Source organism: Medicago sativa, chromosome 6 (assembly GCF_051527215.1).
Source record: "Medicago sativa cultivar Bolivia chromosome 6, Bolivia_mono, whole genome shotgun sequence".
NCBI lineage: Eukaryota > Viridiplantae > Streptophyta > Magnoliopsida > Fabales > Fabaceae > Medicago > Medicago sativa.
In genome coordinates this window covers 28401683-28425283 of record NC_140754.1, presented here as the reverse complement: position 1 = coordinate 28425283, position 23601 = coordinate 28401683, and the positions used below count along the sequence as shown (strand labels likewise).

The 23601-nt window shown below is 35.0% G+C and overlaps 1 protein-coding gene across 1 annotated transcript; it reads right to left on the bottom strand.

Moving 5' to 3' along the window:
• Nucleotides 1-20594: 20594 nt before the first annotated feature.
• LOC146914337 (extradiol ring-cleavage dioxygenase-like) lies at nt 20595-22914 on the bottom strand. The gene is made up of 3 exons (XM_085717191.1): nt 22620-22914; nt 21174-21544; nt 20595-20979 (listed from the first exon to the last, which is right to left on the bottom strand). The coding sequence occupies exons 1-3, from the start codon at nt 22848-22850 to the stop codon at nt 20784-20786; spliced, it is 798 nt and encodes a 265-aa protein (XP_085573317.1). The 5' UTR covers nt 22851-22914; the 3' UTR covers nt 20595-20783.
• Between the last annotated feature and the right edge of the window lie 687 nt (nt 22915-23601).

Below are 23601 nucleotides of genomic sequence, written 5' to 3'. Positions count from 1 at the left end.
AAATCCAAATCCGCATATAACACTTGCCAGCGAACATCCAACAGTAATTTATCTCCGCGGCCTGTTCCAATCCAATCTACTTCCTCTCCTATCGTTTCTAAATACACGTAGCAGTTAATCACTTCACACATTTCAATACATAATTTTAATAGTTAATTAACTATAATAACAAATTATAAAAAGTTAGTTTTTTAAAAATATTCATTGAAACAAACCGAATAACATTTTGCATACTAACATTTGTCTTGATATATTAGGAAAAAAATTATGATCAGTTTTGTAAATAGTGTACGTAGTCAAAGTGTAACATGTCTTTTTAAACTAAGGGGCTAATATTTAAGACAATTAAGTTATTCAAATGTATAATTTGATGATAAAAATGGTAAAACATAATAAAATGTATTGTTTGTTATGAATATTATAAGTGGAGAATATGCAAAGCATGATTGGGCGGTAGTGAAGAATTAAATTACATCAAGAACTTGGACACCCACTTCATATAATTGTGAGCTTTATTAACTTTTTTTTTTAGGGAAGCTTTATTAATCTTTTTATATATGTTTGATTTTCCCATACCTTAAACATTATGGACAGTATCAAATTCAAGCATGGACGGATTGCTTACCTCCTCCTTACCACATATTGGATATCTATAGTTTAATTGGACAACTATCAAACTACTAACCAAATATGCTATGAGCATATTTTTCGAAAGATGCTATGAGCATATTTGGTAATCCCGTTCTGTCGTTTTTCTATGAATCCTATAATAAATAAATAAAAACATTTTGCAGTGAACTAAATCACCACAAAAGCTAACATTTGTAACTATTGCATACAAAAGTTAAATGATTAAATAAGGTAGTTTTTTATAGGGAAAATAAGGTGGGTTGTTCTTGTCAAAAAAAAAAGGTGGGTTGTTGATAACAACAATGAAAAACCGAAATTCCAATTCAGCCAAACATGTCTTTGATGGTAAAACTAATTTTTTTTTTGTAGTGGTCGGGGTTTGAACGCCATTGTATATATTATGCATTGTCCCTACCAAATGAGCTAAGTTCACGAGGACTTTGATGATAAACCTTTGATTTCAGAACCTCCGAACTATTCTCGTAAAATCTTCAGCCAAAATAGCTTTCGCAAACCGTGATTTCAAAACGTGATTATTCTTGATACTGATTGAAAGCTGAAATGTTAATTTATTGATTTTGGTGTTAAATTGCAGGAATACGAAACAAATATGCCTTCAGGATAAAAAAAAAATTAGTACGATGATTTAAATGAATGAAAACATAGTGATAACATCATCGCATGGAAGAGGGAACAAAACTCCATCGCAAACACATTCGACGAAAAACAAAACAAGATGGAAACAAAATTGTTCCATCTAATACGAATTGATGTAGGATGGTTTCCTTGTAATTTTATAATTCAGCATAATTTTATTATTTGTTTGTTTTGTTTTCAGTTTGTTATTTTTCGGCCCATTAGGGTTTGTTATTTTCCTGTTTAAGCTTAACAGTTGTAGCCTAAGAGGCATAACTTTTATTCATTCAATAATATTTTAGAGAGTTTTCCTCAATTTTTGGTGGATTCTGGAACCCTATTTTCACAAGTTTGTCGCTTGTAAATTTGTTTATTTTCAATCTAAGTTTAGCGCTTGCTATCCTACGCTTTCATACTGCGTCACGAATGCATAGCCTTCATCTCGAAACAAGTGCAAAAGTGAACACAATTGATTGTTGTCGGGATCAAAAACAAAAATACTAATAGAAATAGAGGAAACGAAAACCGAATTTGACAGAAGTGAGGATGACGAATAACAACAATTTCCAACGGGATTTAATACTCTGTTGTAGATGTCATGGAGATTGTAGAAGAAATTGACACGTTTTGGCAGAGTTGTGGTTGTTGTTGAAACCAACTTCTCAATCTTGACACATGAAAACTTGTTGAAACTTGGAATGGTAAACAATAATGCAGTGGTTCTTGAATCAGTAACTATGTCAATCTTCGTTGAACTGTTGTCAGTGACACTAGCAATTAGATGAGGCATATCGAACCAACATTTGCACTCTGTGCTTCTAGATTCAAGAATCGAATCTTACTTTAGGAAGTCAGGGAAGATATAAGTTGTCTTCTATATCATCTGTGACTGTGAAGCACAACCATCCTCTATAACTTTTTGGAATGGTGATGCTTGATGTAGAGATTCAAAGGTGCAATATTCATCTTCACTAAGAACTTCATCATCACAATCAGAAACAAGTTCCTTGTCTTCAGCTTGAGAAGCAAATTCTTCAAATTCATGATTATTATAGCTTGATGTGCAATAGTATCGCTTTGATACCATGACAAAAAAATGGTAGGATTGTAAAGGTTAAAATGAGTTTCACATGAGAAGTATGATTGATAGGTACTAACATAGAGAAAACCCTTAAAATTCATATTGAATTGTATTGAAAAAGATTAAGTAATGAGTACAAGAGTGGTCTTATTTATAGACCTCAATTACACTAACTAATTGTGTAATTAACTATAGTTCCAATTAACATTTAATCAACTCTAACCTAGACTAACTATGGTTACTGTTGAGTATGTATGACTCAAAATTTTAAGGGTTAAGCACTGCTTGACCCATTTGTTGATAAAGCTTGTTGAATCTCATGGAAACCAACTGAGAGAACTTTTAAGGTACTTAGATACTAAAGGTTAAGGGTTTTGGTGAGGTTCAAAACTTCAAGAGGTCAATCTTGGAGAACCAAAAGAGGGGGCACTTGGGAGATGGTTGGTGCCTTTTAGGAAGAAATTCATGGGGTTGGGAAACACATAAAAAGAGAGTATCTGTGAGCAACATCGATGAGTCTTGGGAAACCAAAAGAGAAGATCCTTAGGAAATTAAAGGCTAAGGGTTGGTTCTCTTTAGGGGGTTAGATTCTAGAGTTGGGAAGCAATTGCGAAACAGATTGGGTGAGTGAAATCATTTAGCCTCTTGTTCATAGGAAGAGATTGGAAAATTGGTAGAAATTATGTTTGTTCTTGGAGAGCTTGTTGAAGCTAATTTCTTGTAACCCTTTTGTATCTCTTTGTAAAGAACTCGTTGATAGTGAAGCGGAGAGATCTCTCTTCTCTCGAGTATGTCATTGTTGGATCGAACTAGGTAAACAATTCTTTATTGTTGTTCTCTTTTCTCTAATCTCTTGATCTTGCTTATTCTTTGGTTCGATTGTGATTTTGCTTTACAGTTGGTTGCTAGATTAGATCTAGACCAGTTGTTGTTGCTTGTGGTTATTTTGGTTATTGGTTGCCCTTAATACTTGCCCCACGAATCTAAATTTCATTGATGTGAGATTTGGAGTTTTCGAATTCACAACAATATTCTCATTACTAACTATAGTTATCTCAACATCATCCAAATCTAATGTTGGTTGCTGCATCTCCATACTCTGTCTAAGGGAAAAGAAGTGGTGCACGTGAGAAAGGCAAGAGAGGCACATGATTTTTTAATGGGTCTTGCTAACCAGTGCCCTAAGGGCAATGCTTAAGGAATCCAAAAGTAGAAATTTTATTTTGGAAATGCAAGATGTTACATTTGACCAATTAATGATTATAGTACTTTTTATTAAAAACTTACTTGTTTTAGTTGTTTAACCAATGCCCTTGAGGCACTAGTTAACATTCTCCTTTTTTAACTGAGCATTTAAATATCAGCCATTAGTTTTCAATCCAATGGTTGATAATCAGTTCTATCAATTTCATATAAAAATATCATTCTCATTTTGTTTCGTGCAATATCAAAATGAATTTCGAACAATGGAAGAAAATTTCTTTTTTTGAAAACTCAATATCCAGCTTAAGAGTCACCTAGCTCGAAGAGTCAAATCCCACCGTTCATTTGCACGAGGGGAGGGGGTGCATTTAAATCCATAACATAGCTTTTTATGAACTTAGTCCACCGAAATTGACATCACGAGGAATCGAACCTCAAACCTGGAGGGGAACAAATTTCAAGGTCTCAAGTCAACCGGCCTAGACCAACCCCAAATCGGTTTAAGTGTGTCATAACTTAATTTGCAACATATCGATCCAACCGATTAGTAAGAAATATACACTATTTATTCGAAGTACAATAGATGCACAATATGATGCATTGCGGATGTTCTATAGACATATCAATATTTAGCAGCAGTAGGCATCTTCAAGAAGTCTTCTGCCTTAGATTTAGAGGCAAAACACCATCCATATTCAATATTAGGGTTTGGATGAGACTCACATAAGTTATGATGCTCCTCAACCTTCTTTGTATTATCTATAGATGATTGATTTCTACATGCACCTAATCCACCGCCACCGTATGGGACACAAGTACAAGAGCTCGAGCATTCAATATCTCAAGTATTAGTTGTACAAAGAACATCACAAGGTACCTTTATTGGAGTTACTTTGTCCGTCGAGAACATCACTATAAAAGGCAAAGGAAATTAAAGTTGGCACAGCATACATGTTCAATTATTAGAAAGAAAGAAAGAAGAGAAAAAAACGAGTTGTAAAAGAATGTTTAACTGAATAATAGCAGCTTTTATCTCCTCAATCCAACATTAAAAGCCAAGTCAGGTGCTCTATTGGGAATGAATATTTATTTATTCATTTTCTCCAATATTTTATTAAACCCGTGTGCCATGCTTCTCAATTTGAATTAATAAATTAGAAAATATGTTATCTTACGTACATATTTGTCTATAAAATGCTGCATGCATGAAATGATAATGCAACACAAACCTAATAGCTCAAAACAAACATACTAAAAATTGTTCTTTCTTGAGATTAATCAATGGCTTACTTCAAACTCGCTCCTTTGGCTGTTTTCTTGCTTGCCACATTCTGTATGTTTTCTTTTACTAACAAGTAGTAACTCTTACTTTCAATCTCCTTTCCCATGAAAATTACCATGAAAGATATACTCTCATATCATTATTATGTATATTATTAGTATCCACTATTTTGGATATTATTATGTAATATTTGTTTGAACTTTGAACCCATGTCATCCTGCATGCATGCATATACAAGTGCCAATCCTCTACTAAATTTTTTAAATTATATGAGGAAGCATCTTAGTGAAAATATGAAGTCTCTCCATAATCTTTCACAAATTTTGCAATAGAATTTATGTGTATTCTATCTACAACTAGTCACTAATTTTATTTTTATCTAATAATGGTATATTGTTCAAGTTTTTATTTGCTTCGCCTTTTACAGTAATGTTCCCGACGAAGAATATAGAAGCACAAAGTCGTAGCGGTCTTTGTACAAGACTTGGTGCAAGTTGCGGTGGTGGCAACTGTCGTTGTAAAGACGCTTTGCCAGTTGGTTATTGTGTCGTTGGATTAACATCTACAGATGTTATGGAAATGGACGAGGAACATCCTTACCTATGTCAGTCTCATGATGAATGCAACAAGAAGGGAATTGGGAGCTTTTGCGCTCATTCTCCTAATTTTGAATACAAAAATGGCTGGTGTTTTGCATCTTTCTCTCAGGCACAAGACTTCATGAAGTTTACCACCAAGTATAAATTCACAAGAGACTTCCTTAAAACAAGGTTATCAAAATCGGGACTTTACTTCAAGTCTAATGGGAGTAGCAAAATCGGGACTTGTAAAATCGCAATCAAAATCGAAGGACTTTACTCGAGGACTTTTGTAGAATCGATATAGGATAGTAAAGTCGGGACTCCTAAAATCGCAATCAAAATCGAGGATTCTACCAAAACAAAAATAATGCTAAATATATGTTTATTGAAGGAAAGGATGATGGATTGAAGGAAAGAGGCAATCTAGTTAGATTTAGTTCATTTTGAATTAGATGAAAAGTGAACAATCCCGTGTAACTATTAAGGAAGTGTGGGGGAAGTGAAAGATTGAAAATGTTTGGCCTTTAGGGTATTTATAGAACCGGATTATGGATTCAAATTGAGTCAATTTACAAACCATGTTAAAAATTGACCCTTATCAAAAAATGAACAAAATCCTTCAAAATCCATCAAAATCCTACGATTTTGAACGGATTTCACGATTTTGTGCGATTTTGTGCGATTTTGATAGGATTTTGCCTGTTTTTAGGACTTTGCTATAGATTTGAGTCGTTGAAGCTATGCAAAGTTGCAAAAACCAGGATTTGGGACTTAAGTTGCGTTTTTGATAACAATGCTTAAAATGCCTATCGCCGCTTAAAAAAAAGGCTTAATTGGATTTTTGGTCCCCTAACTAATTTGTTGTTTTCATTTTGGTCCCATAAGTTCTAAAATCAACGTTTTGGTCCCTTTGTTTTTGCTCCGTCAGTCAATATGGTCCTTTCCGTCAAATGGTTCTCTTTCCATTTAGTGACTGCCTAATTTTTTTTAAATTTATACCGTTCGATCTATTTTAAAAAAAGAGCATTGTTGATCACGAATGTCCATTGTATCTTATAGCGAGCCAACAACAGGTAATTTTTCTTTCCTTTCTTCATCTTCCTCCTTCATCTTCTTCATCATCCTCATACAACTTCATCATATCTTTATCAATTATACCCAGGAAAAAAACCCAGAAACATTCCTATTTTTCTTCTGTTTTCTTTCCAGATTCATTTGTTTTAAAAGTTCATTTTTTTAAAAAGCTCAATCTTCTTCATCTCTTATTCTCTCAAAAACCCAGCTGTGATTCAATAATCAGATTTGCAGAAAGGAAAAAAAATCATCATCTTCACTTTTATGCCATGTCCATCTTCTTCATCATAACACCATTTATCTTCTTCTCCAAATCAATCAAAACCCCCAAATCAGACAATACAAATCCAAAAACCCAATGAAGAAAGAAGCTGAAGAAATAGAAGGTTCTGATTCAGAATTTAAACTGAACCATAAAAAAGAAATCACGATTCACGACCTAGATTGAAAAGGTGGAAATAAATCAATTGTGTATGAAGCTATTGAAGCTTGCGAATTGATTGAATTGACTGTGGAAAGAAATCAAAAACCAGAACAATAAAACTAGTATGAACAATAAAACGAGTATGCACAACAACCTTGAACGGTAACCTCGACTGGGGTTTGGTTTCCGTCGCCAGATCTACAACCGTTTCTGTCCAGCGCCAAACGCTTTCTCTCTCTGATTTGCAAGCTATTTTAGTTCGCTCAAATCTGGATGAAGATGAGTAGAGAGGATTGGTCGATGGTGGTGGTGATGGTATACTGTAAGATACAGTAAACCTTCATGATCCAACAGTCATTTTTTGATAAGAAAATATCGAATGGTTAAAATTAAAAGAATCAACAAGGTCTATGGTGGACCAACAATGTTTTTATTCCACTTAAGACATTTGAAGTTAAAATTAACAGTTAGGACTAATTTGACTCACAAAGATGCTTGAATTACACTTCTCTCCCCTCTTATGTTAAAATATACACTCCCCTCCCCTCTTATTCAAAATATTTTAGAAAACATTTCACTCCTCTCCCTAAGAGAAGCTTGAATTACATTTCCTTCCCTTCTTATGTTAAAATCTACACTTTACTCCCTCATTTTTTTTTAAATTTTTAATAACCTATCCACTAATAATCTAACACACTTTGAAAAAAAAAAGTATTGTGAGTATATTTTAACACACTTTGAAAAAAAAAATAGTATTGTGAGTCTATTTTAATATAATCAAAATTTGAATACATATTTTTCGCTATTTTTTATTCACAATTTCTTTATCATATAGTTTTAAACACTAATATAAAATACGAAACAACCAAAAATAAAATTAAAATATGTGGAAAATTGCTAAAGACAATAAAGTATGGTTATTTAAAAATTAATTTTATACTATCAATTATAAACTTCATAGCAAAATATTTAAATTTCATTATGATCATTGACATTTAAATTATAAAGAAATGAATTTATTTTTCTTAAATGGTGGTTCAAAATTAGTATATATCATAAAAATATTTATTTATGTTAAAATAGATTAAAGTGTAGTGCATATTTAATTATTAAGGGGGAGGGTTGTAATTCAAGCATCTTATAGAGGAGGGGAGTGTAGATTTTACTATTCAAAGGAGGAAAGTGTATATTTTAACATAAGAGAGGAGGGGAGTGTAATTCAAGCATCTTTGAGGGAAGGGGAGTGTAATTTATTCTTTAATATATGCTGGTTTTGGTGTTTTATTTTCCTTTGGTGTTTTATGGATCTGCTTCGGCTATTTCTTCTAGTTATTATAGTATACACAATTTCCATTGTAATATTTTCTCCTATCTATCTATCTATTTCTTTTATCTATAATTGGAGAATAGTTACATTACAACTCCTGAATGCACTTTTTTTTTTCTTTCTATTATTAATCTTATATGATAAAAAAATATAAAATATATATCAACCGTATGATGTGCCCAAAAAAAACTAAGCTTGAGTTAAAAAAAAATTTCTCACCTTTTCTTATTCCAATGGTTTCCTTAAACGAGTGAGTTCAATTTTACTCACATAATCTTCTTATTTGTTGACATACCGTTAAATACATAAACTTCTTATTTGTTAACTTGCTTTAAAAAAAATATGTGCTTATTTATCTCTAACATAAATGCATTCAAGTTAATTATTTTTTTCGGTATAGACATTCAAAAGTTCAAACAATTAAAATATAGTCAAAATTATTTGATTGCACCAAAGCTTTTCACATATATAATCTCACTCTCAATTTTCGTCTATTATAGAAATACAAAGGTCAAAAGAGTAGGTAATTTTGTCCATCATTTTAAGTCCTTTTCAAAATTAGAACATAAAAATACAATTGATTTGGATGCATTTTATTTTATTTCTGTGTGTTGTTGTCTGTATGTTTTTAATGAAATTTTTATTAATTTTAATATATATTAAAATATAACACCCGTCGGTCGAACGGGTCGACTGTCTAGTAATTCAGTAACAAAGGAATATAGTCATGCAAACCCTAATTGTCAACACTAATATCTAATATGATAACCTCAAATATGATAATCCCCTGCTGAGAAAACATATGTGAAACTAAAAAACAAGGCTTAAATGCATGTTAAAAAATAAGATCAAACTTAGACACATAATTTTTAAAAAGGCATGTTGGATGGTGGTTTCATATATAGGGCGGTTTATGTTCGTTTCTTTCTTGAGAAGAAAGAAAGAAAATTAAAAGGAAAAATATTCAAAATTGGAATGCTCGATCTCTTTCACATGCAGGTAAGGAAGTACTCCTAAAGTCAATTGCCTAATCTATACCTACTTATTGTATGAGTGCTTTTATGCTCCCTACCTCATTTAGGGAAGAAATAGAGCGCATGATGAATTCATTTTATTGGGGTTCAAAGAAGAATGGTGGTAGAAGTATTAATTGGCTAAACTGGGATAAGATGACTGCTTGTAAAGATCACGGTGGTCTTAACTTTCGCGACCTTGAAGGTTTTAATCTTGCCATGCTAGGTAAGCAAGGATGGAAGCTCCTCACAAACTCTTCCTCTCTCCTCACCAAAGTTCTCAACGATAAATATTTCCCTAGAAGCGGGTTTTTGGGCACCACTATTGGTCATAGTCCAAGTTTTACGTGGAGGAGTATTTGGAGCACTATTCCATGTTATCTCTTTGTTATAGGTGGAAAATACGTGACGGTAATGATATTAATGTCTGGAATGACCCATGGATCCGCACTCGTCAGAATTTGCGACCTACCACATTACCGGCAAGCAATCTCATCAATCTGACTGTCTCTCAACTTTTCAATCCAACAACCAACACTTGGAATCATGACTTTATTGCTTCTATAATGAACACACAAGACACATCTGATATTTGTAAGTTGCCTTTGCATTCTCGAACTCACTCTGATACCATAATATGGAATGCATCACCTAATGGATCATACACGGTTAAATCTGCGTATAAGATGTGCGTGAGTATTGATGACATGCTGTCATTACGTAATTTTTAGGACTTATTTTGACATTTTGATAGAGTTCTAAGCAATATTAAGTATCCAGGAGATGTTAAAAGCAACAAAATTGGAAGAACTGGAAGCTGCCAATCGTATTGCGATTTTACCATCGTAATACGATTTCTTGAAGTCAGAAGCATGTTTTTGAAGGAGTTGGATCGCACTACGATCCATCTAATCGTGATACGATTTCAAGAAGGGCTTTAAAGGAAATTAGGGTTCAAAGTACCAATCGTGGTACGATTGTGCCATCTTCGTACAATTTTGGGCGATCCAGATTTGCCTATTCAAGCTGAAGTCAGTCTCAAACAAAGGGGATTACGATTTTGGAGAGCTAAAGTGCGATTTTAACACCCAGAAGACTGCAGCGGAGAGGATTTCATCATCTCTAACCCAGTTTATGTATGTTTTAATTCTTTCATTGATTATGCTATTTGTAAACTCAATTATGAGTAGCTAAATCTCTTAGAGATTAGGTCAGAGATGAATCTATGTAACCCTAATTGATCATATGTTGCTGTGAAACTCTATTGTTTATTAATGAATTTCTAGTCTTTATTCAATTCAATTGTTCTTAATGCTTTTTATATCCTGATCAAATATAAACATGATTTTGTGATAACGAATGACTACTGACCATAGCTTTTGACTTAGTCCTAATTGAATTGTTCTAATAAACATGGTTAGTCTATGAATGGATAATTGTTTGTTAGTGATATTAGGTTAACGTTCATAAAACCTTCAAGGATTATTAGACCACCTAAGGAATTAGGGGCTGTAGTTTAAGAAGAGGGTCCTAACTCAAGGGATTGATTAGGGCTAATTTGTTAACTATCGTGAAACTAGAGAATCATTAGTAATTATAGGTGCAGTAACCAATTAGGGGAAACATAGAGGATTCGACAGACCTGATCTCATCTCTCTCCATATTTTCTTAATCAAATATATTTCTTTTATTTGATTTCATAAAATCAAACCAAATCTACTGCCTAGTGGCAAACCAAAATAAACTTTTATACATCCTATTTTTATAACGCGATTGAATTATTGAAGTTAAAAACAGTCCTCGTGGGATCGATATTTTTACTACTTCGATACTATTTGGTGCACTTGCCAAACGCCTATCAAGTTTTTGGCGCAGTTGTCGGGGACTGTTGATTTATTTCAACAAGGCAATTACGTTATAATTTAGGATTTCTGCAATTTAATTTTCTGTTTTTATTTTATTTTTCTGTTTTAGTATTCATTGATTACTTTGCATTGTGCAGTGCTACTAAGGTATTTTGTTGTTTATGCGAGGTAAGGTGAGCGCCGACGATCTCGAATTCAATCCAGAAATTGAAAGGACTGCTAGAGCACTCCGGAAAGCTGTCCTGTTGCAAAGGTTGTCTCATTTCGTTCCACCGGGTGTTCGAGAACAAATACTGGAGCAAATCTCTCTTGAATCTGTAACATCTGCTATCATGGGAGACCAAGTACCACTGAGACCTAAGCTAGGAGACTATGGGTTAGCAACTCATCGCGGTCAACTGACCCACACTTTTCAACCAGCTAACCCCGTTGCTTTTGACATCAAGACCACTGTCCTCAACGGTTTGAGGGACAAACAATTCGATGGGACTGAAGCTATGAGTCCACATGAACACTTGAGCCGCTTTGCTGAAACTTGCAAGTTTTGTGTGCAACCAGCCTCCGTGACTGAAGCACAAAAGAAACTAAGGCTATTTCCTTTCACCTTGACGGGAAGAGCAAAAGATTGGTTGCTAACAATACCAAACGGGACTGTCCAAACATGGGAAGAGTTAGAGCTGAAGTTCTTGGAGAAATATTTCCCTATGTCTAAATATTGGGAAAAGAAGATGGAGATCTCTAACTTCAAGCAAGGGGAGAATGAGTCGTTGTATGATGCTTGGGAGCGATTCAATTTGCTTCTTAAGAGATGCCCTAATCATGAGTTCACCGAGAAACAATACCTCCAAATCTTCACTAAGGGGGTAACACCAAACACTAGGATGTTCTTGGATGCTTCCGCGGGAGGTAGTCTCAAGAGCAAAACTGATCATGAAGTCCAAGCTTTGATAGAAAACATGGCTGGAAATGAGTATCGTGCTGAAGCTAAGAAGAAAGAAAGAGGAGTGTTTGGGGTAAGTGAACAAACTGCTATCTTAGCCAACCAAGAAGCTATGAACAAACAAATCGAGGCTCTAACTAAGGAGTTTCAAGGCTTCACTTTGGCTCACAAGCAACAACAAGTAGCTGCAATCAAGTGTGACTTATGTGGTGAGGAACATCCCAATGGTGAATGTCTGCCCGAAGGATCAAGTGAGGAAGCTAACTACATGGGAGGATATCAGAGGCAAAATCAATACTACACTCCAGGAATCAACAAGCATCCCAATCTAAGCTACTCAAATAACAACGCTTTGAACTCTCAGATGCTTGCTCCTCCACAACAACAACAAAGAAAACCTTCAGCTCTTGAGGAAACTATGATGAACTGTATGAAGATGACTCCAGGAAACTTTGAAGAGATGAAGAAAAGCAAGAAGCTGAAAGAAAGAATAATGAAGCTTCCAGGAAGATGCTTGAAACTCAGTTGGGGCAATCAGCTAAGCAATTAGCTGAACAAAACAAAGGCGGATTCTCAGGTAACACTAAAGAAAGCCCTAAGAATGAGTCTTGTAATGTTATTGAATTGAGGAGCAAAAAGGTTTTGACACCTTTAGTTCCAAAAGCTCCAAAGAAGGTTGATGATGTAGTAGTTGAGGTGGAGGAAGATGGTGAAGTTGAAAAAAATAATGACGGTGTAGTTGAAAAAGAAAATGATCATGAAATAGTTGAAAATGAAAGGAAGAAAAAAATAGAGGGAGAAAAAAGTGAGAAGTTAATAGATGAAGATTCAATCTTGAGGAAGTCGAAGAGTCAAATCTTGAAAGATGAAGATAAACCACAAGTTATTCCATCATATGTGAAGCTTCCATACCCTCACTTAGCCAAGAAGAAAGAAAAGGATGAAGGTCAATTCAAGAAGTTCATGCAACTTTTCTCACAACTTCAGGTGAATATTCCTTTCGGTGAAGCTCTTGATCAAATGTCATTATATGCTAAATTCATGAAGGACTTGTTGACTAAAAGAAGGAAGCCTAAGGATGATGAGAACATAGCACTTTCAGAGAATTGTAGTGCTATTCTCCAAAAGAAGCTGCCACCTAAGCTGAAAGATCCTGGTGCTTTCACTATCCCTTGTTCCATTGGACCAGTAGACATTGGTAGAACTTTATGTGATTTAGGAGCAAGTATCAACTTGATGCCTCTTTCAATGATGAAGAAGCTTAAGTGTGGGGAGCCAAAACCAACAAGAATGACCATTACTTTAGCTGATCGGTCAATCTCTTATCCTTTCGGTGTGCTTGAAGATGTGCTAGTCAAGGTTAATGACTTGGTGTTTCCAGCAGATTTTGTAATCTTGGATATGGATGAAGATGAAGAAATGCCACTCATTCTAGGAAGACCTTTCCTTGAAACTGGTCGTGCTTTGATTGATATTGAGAAAGGAGAGCTAATGTTGAGATTCCATAAGGAGCAAGTCGTGTTCAATATATTTGAGGCAATGAAGCACAAAGATGAAAATCCCAAGTGTTACCGGATTGACGTTGTTGAAGAAATAGTTGAAGATGACTCTTGTGAACCTCAACCAACACAACCTCTTGAACGTGCAATTATGAATTCTATTGCAAGTTGTGATGCTGATGAAGATATTGAAGTAAGTGATTGTGTCAAGCAACTTGAAGCAAGCAAGCAAGAGTTAGGAACGGTAAAAATTGAAGAATTGAGGGGTAAGTACTCTATGGATGCTCCTATTTTGAGTGGAGAAGGAGAGAAAAATCCAGAGTTAAAAGAACTCCCTTCTCACTTGAAGTATGTTTTTCTCACCAAAGATGCCTCTAAACCAGTAATTATCAGCAATACCTTGACACCTTTGGAAGAAGAAAAATTAATGAGGGTGTTAAGAGACAATCAAGGAGCTTTGGGGTGGAACATTTCTGATTTGAAGGGTATTAGTCCAGCTTATTGTATGCACAAAATACACATGGAAGCTGAATACAAACCGGTGGTTCAACCTCAAAGGAGACTTAACCCAACAATGAAGGAAGTGGTGAAGAAAGAGGTGCTGAAGTTACTAGATGCAGGTATGATCTACCCTATCTCAGATAGCTCATGGGTAAGTCCAGTTCATGTGGTGCCTAAGAAAGGAGGAATGACGGTGGTTGCTAATGAAAAAAATGAATTGATACCCACCCATACCGTCACTGGTTGAAGAATGTGTATAGACTACCGGAGGTTGAATACCGCAACAAGAAAGGACCACTTTCCATTACCATTCATGGATCAAATGATTGAGAGATTGGCTGGCCAAGCCTTTTATTGCTTCTTGGATGGGTATTCGGGGTATAATCAAATTGCAGTGGCTCCGGAAGAACAAGAAAAGACTGCCTTCACTTGTCCATTTGGTGTGTTTGCTTATCGAAGGATGCCCTTTGGGCTGTGTAATGTGCCGGCGACCTTTCAAAGGTGTATGCTCTCCATCTTCTCTGATATGATAGAGAAGAACATTGAGGTATTTATGGACGACTTTTCTGTTTTTGGTAAGTCTTTTGATCAATGCTTGTTCCATTTAAATGTGGTACTTAAAAGATGCACCGAAACTAACCTTGTTTTGAATTGGGAAAAATGTCATTTTATGGTAACTGAAGGTATAGTTTTGGGGCATAAAATAAGTGCTAAAGGCATTGAGGTGGACCAAGATAAGATAGAGGTTATAGAGAAACTTCCTCCACCTGTTAATGTTAAAGGAGTAAGGAGTTTCTTGGGGCATGCCGGTTTCTATCGGCGTTTCATAAAAGACTTTTCTAAAATTTCCAAACCCCTCTGTAACCTCTTGGTCAAAGAAAACGAGTTTAATTTTGATTCTGAATGTCTAAATGGTTTTTCTTTGATTAAAAACAAGTTGGTGACTGCACCAATAATCATTGCACCCAATTGGGATTTACCTTTTGAACTTATGTGTGATGCAAGTGATGATGATGTTGGTGCAGTCCTAGGCCAACGCAAGAACAAATTTTTCCATGCTATTTACTATGCAGGCAATGTTTTAAATGAAAATCAAGTTAACTATTCCACGACTGAAAAGGAATTGCTTGCGGTAATCTTTGCATTGGAAAAATTTCGTTCTTATCTAATAGGCTTCAAAGTCATTGTTTTTACAGATCATGCAGCTCTTAAATATCTCTTAACTAAAGGGGATTCAAAGCCTCGACTGTTGAGGTGGATCCTATTATTGCAAGAATTTGATCTTGAGATTCGTGAAAAGAAGGGAGTCGAGAATGTGGTGATCACCTTTCAAGGCTGGAGAATGATGAGGTGACAAAGAAAGAGAAGGCCATCAAGGCCGAATTCCCCGACGAACAACTGTTTGCTATTGGAGAAAGGCCCTGGTTTGCTAACATGGCAAACTTTAAGGCCGACAACATAGTTCCTGATGATATGACCTATCCTCAGAGGAAAAAGTTCTTCAAAGATGCGAACAACTACTTGTGGGATGATCCTTATCTATTTAAGGTAGGTACTGACGGTTTGATTAGATGTTGTGTTGCAGGTGAAGAAGCACATAGTATCATGTGGCACTTCCATAGCTCAACTTATGGAGGCCACCATAGTGGAGAAAGAACAGCTGCAAAAGTCTTGCAAAGTGGATTCTGGTTGCCCACCCTTTTCAAGGATTGCCACCACTTTGTCACAAGATGTGACAGATGCCAAAGGACAGGTAACATATCAAAGAGGAATGAAATGCCCCTAAAAGGAATCATTGAAGTTGAACCATTTGACTGTTGGGGTATTGATTTTATCGGACCATTCCCTTCCTCTTACTCTTATCTCCATATTCTAGTATGTGTAGATTATGTCACAAAGTGGGTTGAAGCGATACCTTGTGTTGCTAATGATGCCAAAACTGTTGTCAACTTCCTTCAAAAGAATATTTTCACTAGGTTTGGAACCCCTAGAGTATTGATTAGTGATGGGGGAAGCATTTTTGCAATAATTTTCTTGAAAATGTGCTAAAAAGGTATAACATTAAGCACAAAGTGGCAACTCCCTATCACCCACAAACTAGTGGTCAAGTAGAGGTTTCAAACCGACAGCTGAAACAGATTCTAGAGAAAACAGTTGCGTCAAATAGGAAAGATTGGTCTAGAAAATTAGATGAAGCACTGTGGGCATATAGGACAGCCTTTAAGACTCATCTTGGGTTCTCACCCTATCAGTTAGTCTATGGGAAGGCATGTCATCTTCTAGTCGAGCTAGAACATAAGGCTTATTGGGCCATTAAGGCCCTAAATTTTGATCAAGTAGCCGCTGGTAAGAAAAGACTTTTGAAACTTAATGAACTTGAGGAGATAAGGCTTAGAGCGTATGAAAATGCGCTCATCTATAAAGCTAGGACAAAAAGGTATCATGACAAAAACTTAGTGTCTAGGGATATTAACTGTGGACAACTAGTTTTGTTGTATAATTCCAGGTTGAAGTTGTTTCCTGGGAAGCTCAAGTCAAAATGGTCTGGACCATTCTTGGTCAAAAGTGTGTCACCATATGGAGCTGTTGAACTAGTGACACCTGAAGGAGAGCGGAGTTTCAAAGTGAATGGACAAAGAGTTAAACCATACTTAGGTGGCGACCTACCAAAAGGAAAGGGTGAGACTCATTCTAAAGGACCTCTAAGGATCCTTGGCAGTCAAGCTAGTGACGATAAAGAAGCGCTGAGTGGGAGGCAACCCACTAGATTTACTTTGTTTTCGTTTCATTCTGTTTTTATTTTCCATGTATTTTCAAAAGTCCGTTGAACTTATTTCCCCGTTTGTGATAAATTTGCACTTGTTTATTATTGACGAATTTGTTTGTTAGTTGACTCTCTACAGTCTAGTAACAAATGTTTGATCAAAGTGATATTCCAAAAGTTCAAAAGGAGGAGTGACTTGGTATCTCAAAGGCAAAGTGTACGGCAGTAAAGATAGGTAGTCACAACTCCCAGAAATCTCAGCCATAAGGTTCATTGCCAAATTTTGTTTTTCAATTTCCATATATTAGAATATTCCATGCATCTACATTTCTAGAACTTGCGATTTTTCTCTATTGTTGATTGATCTTTGTCATTAGCACACTGAGGCAAAAATGCTTGGTCCTGCGAGCCTTTTGAAGCCTACCCTGATTTTAATTGTTACATATTATCCATTTCTTAGCCAATTTGAGCCGGTAGGATTAGAACTTTTTGTTCGGTGACAAACTACATTACAAGCTTAGAGACTTTTAGGACTTGTCCGTCATTGTTTTTTCTGAGTTAAGGCATTGTAGAATGTTGCTAAAAATTAAGTTTGGGGTTGCTATTGGAATTTGCAACCAATTAAGTTTGGGGTGGGGGTACTAGAGAATAAGAGAACAAAGAATAATGAATGAACTTTATCAATGAAAAATATACACAAAAATGGTGTATCAAAAAAAATGAAATTGAATGATAAAAAAGGGACAAAACATTGAAAATCCGAGTAACTTCAAACTCGATTGTCCCAACTGTTAAAAATATTCTCTAGTACCTTTGCATTGATTGTTGTTTCATAAGGTGAATGAATGATGGATTGAATTTTGTGCTTAACTTCCGTAGGAATGCCTAACTCAAATTTTGTGTAGCCTACTTATCCAAATATTATCCCACCTTCACCTAAGCCCCGTTATAACCCTTAAAGACCTCAAAGTGTGCATTGACGTTGATTTTGATTGACGTTTAGAAACTTTTCAAGCGTATGGCAATATGTAGATTGCATGTCGACTGTGAACCATATTCAATTTGTTGCGTGGAGTTGTGAATTGGTGGATGCGAACAAGTCAAACTAGCTCATCTTTAGCTAGTAAGGAGATTGAACTTTTTGGGTACTATTACTTGATCAGGTATTTTTTATGTTACTGTCGACTGTCAATTTTGCAAATGAATTCCTTGAGGACAAGGAATGGTTTAAGTTTGGGGTTGTGATGACATGCTGTCATTACGTAATTTTTAGGACTTATTTTGACATTTTGATAGAGTTCTAAGAAATATTAAGTATCCAGGAGATGTTAAAAGCAACAAAATTGGAAGAACTGGAAGCTGCCAATCGTATTGCGATTTTACCATCGTAATACGATTTCTTGAAGTCAGAGAGCATGTTTTTAAAGGAGTTGGATCGCAGTACGATCCATCTAATCGTGATACGATTTCAAGAAGGGCTTTAAAGGAAATTAGGGTTTAAAGTACCAATCGTGGTACGATTGTGCCATCGTGGTATGATTTTGGGCGATCCAGATTTGCCTATTTAAGCTGAAGTCAGTCTCAAACAAAGGGGATTACGATTTTGGAGAGCTAAAGTGCGATTTTAACACCCAGAAGGCTGCAGCGGAGAGGATTTCATCATCTCTAACCCAGTTTATGTATGTTTTAATTCTTTCATTGATTATGCTATTTGTAAACTCAATTATGAGTAGCCAAATCTCTTAGAGATTAGGTCAGAGATGAATCTATGTAACCCTAATTGATCATATGTTGCTGTGAAACTCTATTGTTTATTAATGAATTTCTAGTCTTTATTCAATTTAATTGTTCTTAATGCTTTTTATATCCTGATCAAATATAAACATAATTTTGTGAGAACGAATGACTACTGACCATAGCTTTCGACTTAGACCTAATTGAATTGTTCTAATAAACATGGTTAGTCTAGGAATGGATAATCGTTTGTTAGTGATATTAGGTTAACGTTCATAAAACCTTCAAGGATTATTAGACCACCTAAGGAATTAGGAGCTGTAGTTTAAGAAGAGGGTCCTAACTCAAGGTATTGATTAGGGCTAATTTGTTAACTATCGTGAAACTAGAGAATCATTAGTAATAATAGGTGCAGTAACCAATTAGGGGAAACATAGAGGATTCGACAGACCTGATCTCATCTCTCTCCATATTTTCTTAATCAAATCTATTTCTTTTATTTGATTTCATAAAAACAAACCAAATCTACTACCTAGTGGCAAACCAAAATAAACTTTATACATCCTATTTTTATAACGCGATTGAATTATTGAAGTTAAAAACAGTCCTCGTGGGATCGATAGTTTTACTACTTCGATAGTATTTGGTTCACTTGCCAAACGCCTATCAAGTATTTCAGACCAGCGGTCAAATTATCATGTCTCAGGGGATTGGAAGTTGCTATGGTCATTATGTGTCCAGCCTAAAATCAAACAGTTTTGCTGGAGATTGCTTCGCGGTTGTTTACCTACAAGGTCTAATTTGCAAAGTCGTGGAGTTCATTGCCAGTCAACTTGTGTGGTATGCAATTGCGACCTGGAAGATGAAATGCACATGTTTATGCATTGTAAATTTGCTACAGATTGCTGGAAAGCATCGAATCTTTGGGGTAAGATAGCATCGTATATGACGTCAAACGGTAGTTTTTCCTCTATTATGTTTGTCATCCTTAGATCGCTTGAAGTGGAAAATCGTGCTGAATTTATAGCTATATTATGGAGTATTTGGCGTGCGCGTAATGCTTGCTTATGGGAACAAAAATCAGTCAATGCACACGTAGCTTGTGTTCTAGCATTGGATACTGTTTGAGATTTCATGTGGTGCAACCGTCCCAATGATACTATGCAGTCAGCTACTCCAGGATGGACTAAACCGCAGGCAGATTGGATAAAGTGTAATGTTGATTGTGCCCTTTTCGAAGCCGAAGGAAAATTTGGTGTTGGTATCTGTTTTCGAGACAGTCTTGGATATCTTATCCAAGCTCACTCAATGGTTTTTCCCTCTATTTCAACTGCAGCTGAGGGTGAAGCTACTGCTCTACAACAAGCTCTCCAAATTGCTCTCGATATTGGTCTCAATCGCATTGTTTTCGAAACTGATTGTCAGCTTGTTGTGAATGCTGTTCTTAGTAATAGCCCATATGTTAATGAGCTAGGAAGTTTACTCTCTAACTGTAGGACATTGCTTTTTTCTAATGCTACTTATGTTTTAGCTTATGTTAGGAGACAAGCTAATAAAGTCGTTCATAATCTTGCTCGAGCGTCTATATTACATGCTAGTCCCAGTATTTTCAATCATCCTCCCTATTGTATTGACTCTATTATTTTAGATGAAATGAAATGAGCTATCTTTCCTTCAAAAAAAAAAAAAACATTTTTTTTCTCTTACCAACAATTAGTAGTCTATTCGCGGGAACTCACACATTTTAAATTTGAAAAAATTGTATTCAAGATTTGATCTTTTTTTTTTTAGCAAAAAAAATATTGTTTCTTCTTCTAAAATATCGTTTTTATATGAAAATAAAATATTGTTTCCATTCATAGATTTAATAAATTCCCTAAAAAAGAATTAATAATTTAGCTGAATAAAAACTGCCATCCATAAAAAAATTTAAGACCCATGCAGTTTATTTACCTTGAAAAAAAAGGATTCCACTTTCTCTGGTAAATCAATAATAAAAGATACCCTTGTACTTTTTTAACCGAACAAAAGATTCCATACTTCTTATAACATGTTATCTTTATAGAATCACTGCCATTGAAATTCTAAATTATAGATCAATGGCTAGCATTACTTTTGGGTATGGTACACAAAAAGAGTCACTTGTGTATTCTAAATGCCACCCATAAAACGGCACCACAATTTATTTGATTATTACATGAAAGAGAACAGAGGAAGCAATGTGATTGATCAAGTACAAGCTGCTGTGAAACCAAAGGAAACATAAGAAAAAGAACCAAGATCCCAGCTATCATGGACAACTTTGGCCTTTGAATTTTCACCAGCAGCTCCCATAGCTACATGCAATGGAAATAAGTGATCAGGCCATGGATGAGCCCACTTTGCATATGGGGCCTTCTCTTCATAACGATTTACATCATCATATCTACAACATCAATACATTGAGCACTTGCGTTAAAAGATGTACAACTAATAAATTTGACAACACTTTGTACTAAATTGCATAACACTAAACAACCATTATTTGTTCGAATTCAAATACACTGTAACGATATATCCATTATTTGACAACACTGATATTAGTGTGACATGAAATTAAAAACGCAACATAACACATACCTTCCTTCGATGAGAGAATTTTTTAACCAGGAAATAAATTCAACAGCCCAGGGATGAGGAGGGCTTTCGCGAGGAGCAACTACTGTCCTGTTCTGAGTGGCATTTCCGGATCCGAGTATCAGAACACCCTCATCTTTAAGAGGAGCTAATGCTTTTCCTAAGTTATAATGGTAAGTACCATTTCTATTTGTTGAAACAGATAGTTGACACACTGGTATATCAGCCTCTGGATACATCAACATTAGAGGCACCCATGTTCCATGATCAAGCCCACGTTTTTTATCTTCGTCTACCTGACTCAACCCAGACGCTTCGATAAGTTCCTTCACCCTCTTTGCTAACTTTGGTGCACCTGGTGCTGGATATTTGAGCTGCCAATAAAGAACAAGTTCAATGACATAGGTACAAAAGAAAAAGGGAAGAATGCAAAAAAAAAAAAATCGTCTACATTTCCTGTTCTTTGTGGGATAGATTTGAAACACGTCAAATTAGAATTATTTGTTCCTAAACTTAGGCATAGCTAAAGTAACCAAAAGTAAGACTGTGCCCAAATTAGATTTCAATAGTTTGTTAGAATCCGGGTTCAAATAATGATTATTTTTTATTTTTTGTGTTAACCTTGCGATTCTTGCCTAATGTTGAGTTCGGCTGTGAAATAAGTAAAGTCTGACCACGGCTGACTGAAACAATTTAGAGGAGTCAGATTCATATGCATATTATTACAAACTCAAGGAATGGAATTCAAATCTCATTTAATTAGGGACTAAAACTGGGTGCAATTTTTTTTTAAAGGGACTAAAAAAACAATTAAAATTAAGGGTTAAATATGTTTTTAGTCCCTATAAATATATCAATTTTTCGTTTTAGTCCCTCTAAAATTTTCCTTCAACTTTTGGTCCCTATAAAATTTTCAATCTTCACTTTTGGTCCCTCTTTTAAAGTAAACTCATATGTAGAATTCATATTTTTTAATACAATTTTCCAGAAAAATCCAAAATATCATAAGAATCACTCCCAAAAAAAATTAGAATTTTTTAACAAAACATGAATTTAATATGAATTTTTATATTTTTTACGGTTAAAAATTCATATTTAATTTGTGTTTTGTTAAAAAATTATAATTTTTTTTAGAATTTTTTTTTAGAATATTTTACACATTTCTGCACAAATTTGATTAAAAAATAAAGAAATTAAATTAAAAATAGAGACCAAAAGTTGTGATTGAAAATTTTATAGGGACTAAAAGTTGAAGGAAAATTTTAGAAGGACTAAAACGAAAAGTTGACATATTTATAAGGATCAAAAACATATTTAACCCTATTTTAAATAAGGAATAAACTTAAAATGTCCCAATTTTGTAGGGACTTAAAACATATCTAATAAACCCATGTTTAAATACATCATTGACATGAGACATAGTGAAAAAGTACAAAGAAACGAACAAACCTTGTTCAAGCTGCTGGGGAAGCCTTCAAAGTCATACATGGTTTCATTGTGATCAACAACGTTGACGGTTGGAACTAAGGTGTCCCAATGAGCAGAGATAACAAGAATGGAAGAGGGTCTTTCAGGAAACACCTCTTTCCATGATTTAAAGAATTTCCATGCAGGAGTTGTTTCATCTATGGCTAGTGTTGGTGTACCATGTGGTATGTAAAATGTTTCCTTCAATGCCATTTTGTGTATTTTCTTACCTGAATTAATTATTTCTCATGTATTGAACCGTGCTATGATAAAATCATAATATGCTATTCCTTTTATATAGTTTAATTGAACAGTGTAATGATTAAATCATAATATTCTATCCCTTTTATATAGTTTATAGAGCAAGGAAGACGTGGAATAAAACAAGAGTGAAATGGTGATAGAATGGACATTGCATTATGTTATTGAACTGTTGCATACGCATTTAAATGTTTGACACTTGACCTAACTCTTTTTTTCTTTTCTTTTTCTGTAATAAAAATTTAGGGTGGGCGATGACTAAACTCTATTTTAACAAAAATTAAAATCATATTTATCCTTACTTACAATGATTAGATTAATCTTCTTCACTAATATAAGCATGATTATTTTTTTTGGTGGCTGGGGTTTGAACCCCAGACCTTGCATATATTATGTATTGTCCCTACCAACTGAGCTAAACTCACGAGGGCAATATAAGTAGGATGTCTATAACAAATTGATCATTTTTACTTTTTAACATCGAATTAATTTTTTAATTTATATGTGAAGGAAAATCGTGATATAAAAACAGACTTTTTTAAATTGGAAATCGTTTCCTATTTACGTCGTCTCTCTCTAAAAAGCCTCTCTTTTCTCTCTTAAGCCTTTCCCGTTCCGTCGTCCACCTCCACCCTTTCATCTCCCGTCAAGATGTAACCTCCACATATGGTGGTTGCGACGAGCGACATCTGTCCTCCGCACC

Excerpts from the sequence above, each read along its gene's own strand:
- LOC146914337 (XM_085717191.1), bottom strand. The coding sequence starts at position 22,850 with ATGGCATTGAAGGAAACATTTTACATACCACATGGTACACCAACACTA. Across the intron at positions 21,545-22,619 it reads TCCCCAGCAGCTTGAACAAG|CTCAAATATCCAGCACCAGG; the intron begins GTTTGTTCGTTT and ends CTTTATTGGCAG. Across the intron at positions 20,980-21,173 it reads AATTCTCTCATCGAAGGAAG|ATATGATGATGTAAATCGTT; the intron begins GTATGTGTTATG and ends TTGATGTTGTAG.